Source organism: Panicum virgatum, chromosome 2N (genome assembly GCF_016808335.1).
Source record: "Panicum virgatum strain AP13 chromosome 2N, P.virgatum_v5, whole genome shotgun sequence".
NCBI classification, from domain to species: domain Eukaryota; kingdom Viridiplantae; phylum Streptophyta; class Magnoliopsida; order Poales; family Poaceae; genus Panicum; species Panicum virgatum.
In genome coordinates, this window is record NC_053146.1 from 65939107 (window position 1) to 65952500 (window position 13394).

General features: G+C 44.0%; 2 protein-coding genes across 2 annotated transcripts; both read right to left on the reverse strand.

The window, feature by feature from the left end:
- Positions 1-2228: 2228 nt before the first annotated feature.
- On the reverse strand, positions 2229-6149 carry LOC120661881 (signal peptidase complex-like protein DTM1). The gene is made up of 2 exons (XM_039940873.1): positions 5627-6149; positions 2229-2671 (listed from the first exon to the last, which is right to left on the reverse strand). Exons 1-2 carry the CDS (start codon positions 5875-5877, stop codon positions 2584-2586), a joined length of 339 nt encoding a protein of 112 aa, XP_039796807.1. The 5' UTR covers positions 5878-6149; the 3' UTR covers positions 2229-2583.
- Positions 6150-12454: 6305 nt separating this feature from the next.
- On the reverse strand, positions 12455-13137 carry LOC120661883 (multifunctional methyltransferase subunit TRM112 homolog A-like). The gene has a single exon (XM_039940876.1). The coding sequence runs from the start codon at positions 13003-13005 to the stop codon at positions 12610-12612; it is 396 nt and encodes a 131-aa protein (XP_039796810.1). The 5' UTR covers positions 13006-13137; the 3' UTR covers positions 12455-12609.
- Positions 13138-13394: the final 257 nt, after the last annotated feature.

The window sequence follows — 13394 nt, forward strand, 5'->3', positions numbered from 1 at the left end:
GGTTTTGAATTATTTTCCAGTTTCAGTTTCTTGTAAAATTCATAGTAAATAGAAGAAAAATGCTAAAAATGCAAAACCAATTTTGTTAGATTCATATTTTTATACTCTATATGATAGAGCTCGAGCTTAGGGACATGTTTAGCTCATTTAGGATTTGAATCATGCTTTGACAATAATAAGAAAGTTGTAGGTGACTTTATAGGCTTGTCAAAAAGTTTAGGAACCCGGATGCTCCGGAATTGAACCCGGAAACTCCGGGAATGCTATCCCGGGTACTCCGGGTATGTAACTGGATACTCCGGATTTTTGTGTCCGGATATTCCGAATTGGAACCCAGAGTCTCCGAGTTGTCTCAAATTAAACTCAAGGCTTCTATGAGTCAGCTAAATGAAATCCTTTAGTTTACTCTCTTTTGCTTTTGTGTACATGCCTAGCCTTCCTAAACGAGTTTAGTAGTTTTTATTTAAAGGACACACTTCAAGCTAAAACAAATTGAATGAACTCTCATAGTACAGCGTTGACCCGTTTTCCTTTTAAGATTGCCTTGTCTTTTTGATACATCATTCATGCATTCATGCATATGCATTGTTGCACCTCATTTAGGCACGATAGATGCACTACATGAAGGACGTGATGTTGGAGGTGAACCCGAAGACGATATTTGGTGCATATATCCAGAAGATGAAAAGAACCAAGAGTACATGCTTGGGCCGGTGATACTCGCCAAGCTGAGTGTCATCTAACAAACACTAACCTAATGTTGGATTCCAGGCAAGCCTCGGTGCATAACCTACTATTTTAAATTATGAATCAAGTTATATATTTATTACTTGTGCATTATGTTTTTAGGAATTGTGTGGAACCTTAGTTGCATGATCTCTAGGTTCCCTGGGTTTTATACTAGTATGTGTAGATCGATAGCCCTGCTATGCTTAATAGGTCTCGCTAGAAGTCGAGTGATTTCCTTTCACTCGCGAGCTATAGGATAGAAGTCGAGTAATTCCCGATTACTTGCGAGACATATGATGCTTTTATATTTCAATATATGAGTTATTGGAATCAAGATGGAATGAAGGAAATTGGAGACCGGACGGGGAAATATTGATGAGATGTAGGTATGGCAACAGGACAGGGTTCCTGTTTGTCCTAGCCCCGTCTGTGTCGATTGACGACCGTACCGTTGTTGGCAGTGCTGATCAGGGATTGAACAATACTAACCATATGCCGGGAGTATGAGGTAGTCGAAACCGGTAGGCCTAGTACTGCCTTACTTCGAAAGTACAGAACTTCATCACCACCCCTTAGGGCAGTCGAGTGGCCACGGAGAATTGGAATGCATATGTTTACTTTTGGTGGTCTCTCGTAGGGCTCGGCTGACTATATATAGGTGGGGCGGTTCTGTAGTTAGAGGTGGGGAGGAGAATGGTTGGTGCGTGTGGTCCGACGGGACACATGTGTGCCGTGTTGGTTAGGTCCACCTTGCAAGATTAAATCGAATCGATTCGCCGTGACTCGCGGATATGGGAGCCTTGATCTCTTTGTCACATCGTAGTAATGAGATGGATCATGGATGATACATGGTGGTGATTACTTTGAATTGTTATATAATACTCTACCATGTTTGCTCTAGATATACAAATATTAGCTGATGGTTAAGCTATATAAAATTTTGAGCTAAAATATTAAAAGTAAGGATCCACTCTTAGATGCTTTTTGGCAAAACAAACCACTAGCCAGAAAGCCTTACATGTCTAGATAATGGGCTAAGTATATCCATAGTTGGGTAAGTTTTGCTGAGTATTAGTATACTCAGAGTTTGTTGTTTACTATGTTTCAGGTATGGAAGCTAACCAGGATTCGCATCGGTGGGCTCAATGTGACGTCCTCACGTTTTCGTAGTTGTCGTTCTGTTTTACTGGTTCTCAAACAAACTCCCTTCTCTCATGTCATATTCGCTTCCACTGCTATCATTTATTGTATGTAAATTCTAAACTTAGAGATGCTTTTGTAAATATTTATGTTGTTATCTATATTTCTGAAATTATATCATGCTAGTACCGTCTACGCTCGCTGTCGTGCGAGACTACTGGTGATGTTTCGATCGGCCTGTGGGTTGGAAACAGACTGTCAAGTTATGTTTAATTAAGCTAATGTGCTTGATTTGTTCAAATGATGGTCATTATGTTTAATTAATCAGTTTAACTTGACGGTTCTGTCACACATAGTCCTTCAAATAAAATCAAGTTTCTTTCTGATGGAGAGAGGCATCATCAAGGCAGGCTGCAAGAGTGACGAAGAGGAGAAGGAATAAAGCCTAGCTTCATGTTTTCAGCTAAGAAATAAGAATGACGTCGTTTCCACATTACAAAACCCGCTAGTACATACAATCAACTTGTGCCGGGAGTTCCCCCATTAGAAAGATCTTCGTATCAGCAGCGCGTAACCAGGCAATATAACAACTGGCTGATCTGATCACAATGAAGAATGGCTGCGGTATGAGAAGGCACTGTCATGGTGTTTCTTCCAAAAAAAGAACTTCGCTACTGCGGGAGAGATCCAGGGAGAGAAAAGGATCCACATCCACTAGCTAGATACGTACATCCACCACTTGTAAAGCCCGAAACCGTATATCGTCGTCAGCATGGCCATTCTGAGAGGGTATGGCTTGAATCTGCAGGAGGTAAGAAACGGGAAATGAAGGTTACTATTGGGTTGACTGGAAAATAATATTGGTCGCAACTCGCAAGACTAGAAGTTGTTTCAGATTCACGCAGAATAAATGTATATAGTAACACTGAACAAGTAAGCATGCAGGGAACAGGCAAGGTGAAGAAAAGCAATCAACAGTAAACAGCCACACGTCCACCATTACAGATGAATATTATTCCATATTTTATAACAGAAATATTCTTGATGGCAGCAAGAAAACTGCTAGGCCTAGTTTTCCAGCAGCGAATGTGATCTGGAACCACGAAAGATTGTGCTCAGTCAAGTATTAAGCCATGGTAAGATACCCATCTATTTTTAATGAGCACAATTACTTGCGCTTTATAGTTGATTCATTTATCTTAGAAATGATAGGAACTTTGTCCCCAACTGTTCGCAAAGATCAGTCAAAATCTGATGCCAAAATTAGGTGAAAGCAGACCAACCTAGGGATAAAAATATTCTAGAGTGGAACAAGTTGAGAGATCTAAAAGTCAACACTCTGCACCAGTGCAGCCAACCCATGGCTGAAACAACTGACAAATTTTATTAATTAAATCCCGAGGCTAGTACCAATGAAACTTGAGATATCATCAGATTTTGATGAGCTTCAAAGCACAATCACCTGCTTACTCTGTAATAACTGTTTAAGTTAGTTACCACGGAAATCATATGAGCACTTCTATAAGTCATGGACCTAAGGATGTTAGAACTAGCGAAGCCTCACGCAGACACGGTCAAGTGTATTGTAATGCTCCTAATATGGTAGAATAACTATTGTTGGTACAGGAACTAAACTCATTGTTAGGCACCAGGTGGAACTTATGAAACCACCAAACCAAATGGTGGTACTTATCTCTGAGTCAAATGTATATGGACATGATTGTTCTCTATACACTTGTTGCCAGCAACATAAAAATAGTTCAAAAATGGCTTCCAAACTATTTTACATCAACAATAAAGTTCAGAAAGGAAGGACTGTCTTGTTTGAAGGTCTCAGCAGACATTAAAAGGATAGAGCTGGTCTGACCTTTTACTTCAGTGCCCTCTAACTAAAATACACCAACGAGTAACGACCTATGCAAACAACTGGATCAGAAGTTCAAAGGCTCGATCAAGCGGAATTACTAGAGTGACAGCAACCTAAAGTCCTAAACTCCGATCAGAACACCAGCATTCAAAATCTTTACCAGATCATCAGTTCTCTCAGGTGCTAATATTACAATGCTGCAAGAATCTGTGGGTTGAAATGAGCAAGCATGGAATTAAATGAACCAATTACGCTTAGCTATCAAGAAAAACAGTATGTATGCACTCTTCTAGATAACAATACTTTGCAAAGAGGTTTGTTGCAAGGAGTGAGGGTCAATTTTCAACTCTCGATGGTGGGCTCATTTAGATTACACCTCACCCTAATACCTGCTATACTTGGGCTTCTATCGACCAATCAACAAGCACCACCAACATATTGCCAAAGGCCTGCTATCGTAGTGGTAGCATCGCTGGAGGCACTCCCCAGAGGTCCTGGGTTCGATCCCCCTCGGGGGCGAATTTCAGCTCTGGGGTTAAAAAAACTCCCTCGCGTGTCCCACGTCCAAAGCACTGTGGAGCCCGGCCTAACTCACAAGGCGACGGGCCCCCGTGTACGGGTGGGGCAGCGGTTCGGGGGTTTTCTTGGCCTGCTGTGAGAAGGTCATTCTACCTCTCAAACAATGCCGTGGGGGCGGTCTCACCCCCCCCCCCCCCCCCGCAGGTCAAGTTTTTTTCTTCCATTTCAATAATTTTTTAGTTCAATGAAACATCAGATTGTATAGGTCGCTTCTAGACAAATCCATCCAGTTTTTTCCAAGTCAATAAACTGACTTAGTCCACCTTCTACATGTTATAGCGACAATCTGGTAACCAACCTGCGGAAACGTACACATCACAGGGCACGAAAACCATCCTGAAAGGCGATATTTCGCTGCTTATAGCCCAACTACAAAACCTAATCCACTACTTAAAACTCCAACAGCTCAACTGTTATTAGGTTATGCAAAGAATCAATGACTCAAACTTAAATCCAGCTGCTCTACGGAACAGTTGAGCTGCTCTACCGAACAAAGCAATAGGCCACTGATCCTATGCGATCGATAGCAGCATTAAAACAGAGGACCACCGGCCAGCGACCCTATTATTCTGCAACTAAACTAGTTATAGGCCCGCAAGTCCCTATCTCAAATGGCACTGCTACTGCCTACTGGGAGACATTTTTTTCTTCTAAATAGTATCATTCAAGCAATTTGCTACCTTTTCGTGATCGTATTGTATCTTCAGGCCCCATCAATTGTTATAATTCTAGATCAAGAATTAATGCATCGATATTCTGGACCATACAGAGAGCAAGGCGCGTTTGATCTATTGTCTCAAATCCAAAAGATCAAGAACAAATCTCAGTACATCACCGATCTTTACTAGCGTGCACTAGAACTCTCTTAAGAACAAATCGGAACCAAGAAAGGTTGAATCTTGGAGATGGGAAATGGCTTAAAAGTTTATCCTCATCAGGTGCCTTAAACCCAGTCTCGCAATTTCGCTGCCACTTTGAACAGAGAAATTTCAATATATGACAACCAACACGCGCGCGCGCGCCCTCACTGAATTTGCAAGAACAACGAGCAAGAACTTGCATCTGAATTCTGAAATTAAAACGTTCAGAAACGAACCATCCGGAAATATATGTGGCCAGCACCCCCATCTCGATCCCCAATAAAGCAAAGATGTTTTTGTACCCAAATAAACCACAATTTTACTAGTACTGGAGAAACGTAAAACAGGGTGAAGTTTGGCACTGCCCGTGCCCCCCAAGAACATACAGACCGTGGCGAAAGATCAGATAACATGGAGAGGGAGGAGGGAGGGAGAGACTGCGGAGCCTTACTTCCATACGTCGTGCTCGCGCTCGGCGGCGGCGGCGGCGGCCGTGCGGCGGGAAGCGGGCATGGGGGTGAGCCACTGGGAGAAGTCGCGGTCGAAGAACTCCCAGTCCGGGAGCAGCACGCCGGCGATGGCCAGGATGCCGAAGCCGTACGTGGCCGCCGCCTTCCGCAGCGACGCCGTGGCAAGCCCCGTGACCACGACGGCCGCCGCCAGCGCCACGAGGCTCCGGCGCAGCAGCTCGTCCCTCCCCATGCCGCCCGGGCCCTCGGCCGCCAGCCTTCCTCCCCTCCTCGACCGAACGAGCCTTCTCGAAGCTTCGGCTCTCGCCTTTCCTCTCCCTTCCCTTCAACCCTTCCCCCTGGGGACACGAAACGAGAAGCGCGTGCGCCCTGCGCTGCTGCTGCCGCCGCCGCCGCCGCCGCCGCCGCTTCCTCCTGCCTCGGTTTCCTTCACCCCTGGCCCTCGGCTGGCTGCTCGCTTTGGTGCTGCTGGTCTCTCTGCGGACTGCGGGGGGGCTCTTGGCGCGGGGACATGGACGCGGTCTATTTTTATGGCGTGGGGCAAGCGAGGGGGGTTTGACAGGCAGACACGTGGGGCCCGCTGCAGCACTGAGTGGATCAGCACAGCAGGCCGCTGTCAGGTGTTAATGAAGTTATTAGCTCACGTGTCACGCAGCTTAGCTACACATGGGGCCCGCTGTCAGGGAAATCCCAAAGTCTCAAACGCACGGCACAGAAGGAGAGAGGGGGCTTTCAGGGCGTGTCCGTGGACAACCCCCAACTACATCTGTTGACGCACTGCAATGAATACGGGGGTGTCGTATTAAATTAGACATTTTCCCAACAGTTTTCGCAGATTTGCTGGAAAACTTTCATTTTCATGATGGACCAGTTCTAAAATGCGAGCATGAAGTTCTTGACATCAACACGTTTTTTGGATAAGACTAGATCAAAGTTTTAAACTTTAGTTACCAAAAAACAGTGTGTAGTTTTGTCGTTGGTTATCAGAGTCAAAACTTCAAAGATGAAGAAAAGGTGTAGTATTTAAAATGGAATGAGTAGTATACTTTTTTTCATAAGAAATGTATTGGTGCATCGGTATCGGTAGCTCTAGCACAAGTTGTTTATGATGAACGAATCTATCTGGTTGAGCTAACTGAATACGGTGGTGGGCCCAGTGCCGAACTGAAAAGAGAGACCAATCCATCATCGTACTTGACCCACTTTCCTCATTGTTGCCTGAGGCTTTTTGCTATTTTTTGCCCACTAAAATAGAAGCATAATTGTAGCGTGCAACCGTGTAGCGACTAGCGAAACTAGCTGCGTCTCCCATGGCGAAAGAGAGAGCTGCAGCTGCAGGTTAGCTGAGTTTGAACGGAGCACTCAACTCCATGCTGCCCTCACACACAGACCCGATCGACGGTCACGAAACGAAACAAAGAAAAAACGTCCCAGCTTCGAACCCTTTTTTTCTCCACAAGCTTCCAGCTGACACGTAAAACACGCTCGCTCCCAGATGAGTTTAGCTGAGCGGCACGGGCTTGCCGTCGCCTAATCGCGCACTCCAAAAGCCACCAGCTCCCACGTCGGCGCACGACGCAGTCGGCAGCCCAATGCCATGTGGGGCCGGACACGGCTCCCCACCACGGGGCTGGTTGCCCTCCCCGTTTCGCGCCGTCTCCGTCTCCGGCACGGGCGCCCCCGCAGGGACGGGACTGTAGAGCACGGCGCCGCCGTGCCCGGACGGAGCCGTCCTTCCCGGCGGTGGCAGCTGGCGCAGAGGATCCCGTCCGGCTGGCGCGGTGAGAGTGGTGGACGAGTAGATGGCCGGTCAGCCGGAGGGCCTGGGACAGGTGGGGTGATTTTAAGACCGGGTGTCGTGCACGCATCCGCCTCTACCCGCCGCCGCACACCGGGCTAGTAGTCTCCAGCGACCGGCCCACCGGTAAGCGGCCGGAATAGATCCGCAGCCGGCGGCTCCCTCCGTGATGGGTCACGCGGAAGTTTTCTCCGGGTCGGGGGAACGCACCTCGCGTGCAGCGTGCGTGCTCATGGAGCAGGAAGCTGTTGACTCATGGGTGGGCCCGGATTTTTGGTTGCCCATTTTAGGCCGTGTTTAGTTCTTTTTGCAAAAAAATATTACCAATTTGAAGTACTCAATGAAATCTATTTACAAATTTTTTTTATAGATGGGTTGTAAATAGCTAGACGAATCTAATGATGCTAATTAATCCATAATTAATTAATAATTAGCGGATGGTTACTGTAGCATCACTGTTGCAAATCCTGAATTAAGTAGGCACATTAGATTCGTCTCGCGATTTACAGCCCATCCATGTAAAAAATTTTGTAAATAGACTTCATTTAGTATTTCAAATTAGCAAGATTCTTTCGCAAAATTTTGTGTTTTTTATATTTTTTCGTTTACGGGGTGGGAACTAAACAGGACCTTACTGTAGCACTCCCTCTAGCTTGACTCATGGAGTATTTTTTATGGATTTAATAAGATAGAGCTTGATCACCATGCTAAAATCAAAGCTAAGTCAATATATTAGCTTGCTAAAATTAGGGCATACCAAATTGTTGGTAAGAAATTTAGGTATTCATTTGATTTAGTGCCAACTAATACTTTTTTAAAAACTTAATTAAAAAGTTTCTAGTAACTTGCCATGATTTTGATCAAAATGGCCAATTTTTAGATGCAAACCATTGATAGCTAAATCTTATTGATATGCCTTGATTTTGGTATGGTAAAAAATGGTAGCAAACCAATCACTCAAACTTTTGTTTCGCAAAGAAAGGCCCCGCTTAGTTTCCAAATTTTTTTCTACAGATTCCGTCACATCGAATTTTTAGACACATGCATGAAGCATTAAATGTAATTAAAAGAAATAACTAATTAAACAGACTGACTGATTCCCGCGAGATGAATCTAACGATGTTAATTAATTCATGATTGGATATTAATTATCAAATAACAACGAAACATGCTACAGTACTCAAACTCAAACTTTTTCACCAACTAAACACACCCAAAGTGTAGCGGCATGTAGCCTGTTGCTACCAACATGCCGTGGTGGCTTAGCATTGGACACTGCTCCATCTCATTGATCACGGATCGGTACACGGGTACACGCACCCAACCATCAAACCAACGCGGCACTAGTGTAGCTCAAACTCTCACAAGTCACAAATCGCCAGCATTTCGCCCAAAGCACTGCTGCTTTGATCTAGCAACTGTTGGCGCAGATGCAGTGCAGTGCAGTGCAGAGGAGAAAATGTGGCATGTGCTGTTGGACTGGACGTCTTCTTCCTTGCGCTGCCCATTGGATGGACGTGCATCGCCACTGCGCTGCATTTAGTAGGGCAGTTGATGATCCGAGGAGCATGAATGGTGATGGATCGTCTTGGACACAAGTGGTGCAGTAACTTTGCCGGGCCGTGGTGCCGGGTTCCTCCATGTGGGACGGTACAGGGAACTGTACTTTTAATCGAAAACAAAGATACGAATTCTAGCAGTGTATTTATTTCCTTCTCGATTGTTCCTGAGTTTATTATGGGCCTGCTTTTGTTTTCGTTTTGTTTTTTTCTTAAATGAGGCTTCGACCGACCGTTAGTCTATTAATATATTGTATGTAACAAGAAAGTATTTTTAATGAATATAATAATATTAGGTCTATGTTGTAAATTATATATTAATTAAATATTGAGTAAAAGTGGGGTGGTAAAGGGCTAAATTTTTTTTAAAAAATAGACTCATATTGTATAACTTAAACCAATAATATTTAAGGTTGAGTTGGATTTTGGAGGGAGGTATTAGAGATCCATTACCACTTACACATAGTCTAATGAAAGTAACATACAAACATCACGTTTGCGCGGAAGGATCGCTAGCCTAGAGGTTACATCAATATTGATAACATCTTATGTCCTGGATTTGACTCCCCGTGGTAGCGAATATTTTAGAATTTAATGGTGTTGTCCTTTCAGTGTAGGCGACATTCCTATCGACAGCAAGACGCATATGGTAATTTCGTCAATCTCTAGAATTTGCCAGCTCAGTCTTCGAGTATGCTCGTAGGGGTAGAATTTATGAAGTACATACGTATGTTTTTAGAGGTGAGTGTGTGTGCGTTATGAATGTCTAAATTGTAATGTATAATAAAAAAACATCATGTTTGCAGAACGGCAGATAGTACTTATCCTGACCTCCTAGCCACGTTGGAAGAATCGCGGAGGAATATGCTGATTAGTGGCCCCCGAGGCCACTGTCAGCTGTGCGCATAAGCATCTAAAAACAACCCTTCATCTACGGTTCAACCCCTACCGACTCATGGCTTATTTATTTCTCTGAGGACGCTTGTATCAGCAAAGAGAAAAGGAGGATTTGGGATAAGCACATAGCGAAACAAAACCTGAAGGCATCCTTGTCCTGCGTATGGGCCGAACTAATGGATGACACCAGCATGGCAGCATCATTAAGCTCGAATCATGCAGCACTAATGGTCGCATTGACCGCCCGTTATGGCATGAGCTACCAGATGCTTCAGTTTCAATGTCATCGTCAGCTTGTCGCCCGTGTAATGATGTCTCACCTAGAGGATTTTAAGCCTGGCTGCTTTGCAATGTCAAAGTCTGAAAGACTAACTTTTTGGTCACCAACTGCCCCACAGGTAGACGTTGGACATACAACTCTGATTACCAGAACAAATTCACAAAAGCAGTAGTTTAGATTGGGCTTTCATGGTTACCAAAACAAGGGCATCAGAGATTCAGATAGATGTCCATCCCAAGCACCGAGCTCATGTCAAACACAAAGAATGGTTTTGCAACATGGATTCAGCAAATACTATGCAACAAAAAGGCAAAAAGCAAAATAAATCAAATAACACGATCGGATGCAAGATCAATGCAGGAGGATAAAATCCTTACTTGCAGGATGAGAATCATTAAATTATCTTAAGAAGCAATGTGCATTCAGAATCATTTAACTGCATTTAACTGACATAAGGTATAATTTAGATACTTCATCATAGCAAGCTAGAACTGCAGCTGACATGGCAAGACTTTAAACCTATCACAATGAATGTCATCATATCACATAGTAGCCAACAACTGAACATCAAACGCAAGCCTGTTGATACCCAAATGTGGAAAGGAGATGTTGAAGGCATGGCAATTAACAAGTACCAAATAAAGCTCGTGTTATAATCACAAGTAAAATATGATTAAAAAATAAATTAATGCAACAAATGGCAAAATCCAAAATGATTAAAATACCAAAACTGGGTAATTTCAAGCCACGAACTCAGTCGTTAAACAAAAAGCACACAGGTTTCTGGTACCAACAAATCAACTAAAATTCCATAAGTGATAGCAATGAGCTTCCTTTTAAATGTTGTCGTAATATAAGCTCATCAATAGTGACAGGAAACCTTTTTTTTTTGGCAAAATAGGGATACTGTTCCTAAAAAAATCTAGATGCTTACATTAACGAAAAAAAATATTTGGCAACCTACTGACCCACTGATAAGTGGGTGCTTGATATACAAATTGGGCTCCTTCAAATAAAGTGTAAAAATCCTACACAAATTCAGATTTGTAGTGCCAGATTTCAGCTTCATTACCAAGAAAATTGAGGCCTTTAGACAGATAATGCTGACAAGTATTAAGAACCATTATCAAACATATCAAAGAATGGATCTGCAACATTATATTGAGCAAATAGAAGAATGATTGTGCATCAAGGCCAAAAAGTATACCATCATAGTGCAAGCATGCATCTTCATACGAAGAATCCAGGAGGATAAAATACTTGCTCTCAAGAGTCAGAATGATTGACTTAGAGGGGAATGCACCTTTTATACAATAAAATTAGTAATGTACAGACAGATTCATTCTAACTAGCATATGTTTTCATTGCAAGTTATAACTGCAGCTAATAAGGCCAACATTTTCCCTATCACAATGAGTATAGTGATATCATCATTGTATCACAATGTGAACAACCGGATGAGGAAATGAGATGGGCAAGGTACGATAAATTAACAATTACTAAAAGAATGCTCGAGCAAACATTGCACATAAAACATAATAACCCAATTTCAACTTAGAAAAGCAAGTTGTAGAACCCAACATGCTTCAAATATCATACATTGGTAACTTCAAGCTAATTCGGGATGGATGATAGAGATACAGAGAAAATCCTATGAGAGACATTCTCAGATCTGTGTAACAAGAACCTCTCTGTTCACTCAAATTTGCGAGCATGTTATTATGTTAAATAAAGTATACAAAGATCCAATTGGCTGTTTGGAAGGAAGTATAAGCAAATTTCTTCACCAATATTATGCTGCATCAACACAAATTGACAACTACAAGACTCAAAGCATAACTCTATGCATCATTCTACTATCACCTCAGTGAAGCTGCAAGTTTGGCGAAAAAAATTCCAGAGTTCACATCAACTTTACTAACCACCTAAGCAAGCACCTCTAACACAATTACTAGAAAACATCACAGTTTAGCACTAAAATACTCAACCAAAAAGAAATTTCCTCACTGGAACTACTATAGCTGAACCTGACTAAGATACAGTATTCCATGGACCAACTGTTACGAACTCATGATCCATTGGCCATCTGGAACAATTGCAAACACAACACTCCTTAAGAAATAATCGGTTCCACCAAATCACCCACAATTTCGTACTAAAAGGTGCAAGTAATTGAAAAGGCTGCAGTGTCAAATTACTGACACAAATTACTGTATGCAGTTTCCGCTGTACCTTACGATTTCAGCCGTATCAAATTACTGACACAAAAACGCAATTCTAAACAGAACAACACGGCTCATCCATTCAAATTATAACGCCATCATCATTTATATTTAACAACCACAATCCGAGAAGTCAACAAGCCTTGAACCCTTTTATGATAGCGACAACGAGCATGTAAGTAAAGGCGACCATGGCGAGACTCAATCATCAGACCTCGTCCTCGTGCAGCATCATGTTGGGGATGCCCTTATCGATGGGGAAGCAGCGGCTGGTATCGGGGCAGACAAGGGAGCCCTCCTGGACGTGGATCTCGAGGAGCGCGTGGTGGATGCGGCGGATGGCGCTGCCCTCGACGTCGGCGGCGCCCTCGGCGAAGATCTCCTCCTCGGGCGGCTGCTCCTCGGGGAGGAGCTCGGGGAGGCCGAGCGCCCGGGTGGCGGCGACGAGGGCGCGCCAGTCGATCTTGGGGAGGAGGCCGCGGAGGAAGTCGGCGTTGAGCTCCACCTCCTTGGTCACCCACTTGGCCGCCTCCAGCTTCAGCGGGTAGCCGGTCGTCGCGCCACGGACGTTGGACGCCAACATGTTGTGCGTTAGGAGCCTCATCTCTCGCTCGCCCGGCCCTCGAGCTGCTGCTTCTCCCCTCTCACCGCGAAGGTGGTCTCGGGCAGTCGCGCTCCTCCGGCGGCGTGTGCTGCGGCTGCGGCGTAAAACCCTAGCGGAGGCCTGAATGGATGATGATGAATTGATGATGATGAGGGGGTTTTGGGTTTGTTGCTTCAAGATTCGTGCGGGCTTGGTCAGGTGACGTTTGCATAACGGCAGCAGGAGAGATGAATACGCTAATCCGAAGCGTAAACTCAATAATAAGTTAAAGGCAACATATCAAGGGAAACTAACTTCAAAAAATGTGATCAGAGGTGGACAGTCCGTGCCGCTTGAATGTTGATCCAGCAGCCTACAGCCCAGATATATGGTAAAGTTTATCACTCAAC

What these genes read in the sequence shown, in the direction of transcription:
- LOC120661881 (XM_039940873.1), bottom strand. Translation starts at nt 5,877, where the DNA reads ATGGGGAGGGACGAGCTGCTGCGCCGGAGCCTCGTGGCGCTGGCGGCG. An exon ending in CGCGAGCACGACGTATGGAA is followed by an intron (nt 2,672 to 5,626) that starts GTAAGGCTCCGC and finishes TACCTCCTGCAG; the next exon opens with ATTCAAGCCATACCCTCTCA.
- LOC120661883 (XM_039940876.1), bottom strand. Translation starts at nt 13,005, where the DNA reads ATGAGGCTCCTAACGCACAACATGTTGGCGTCCAACGTCCGTGGCGCG.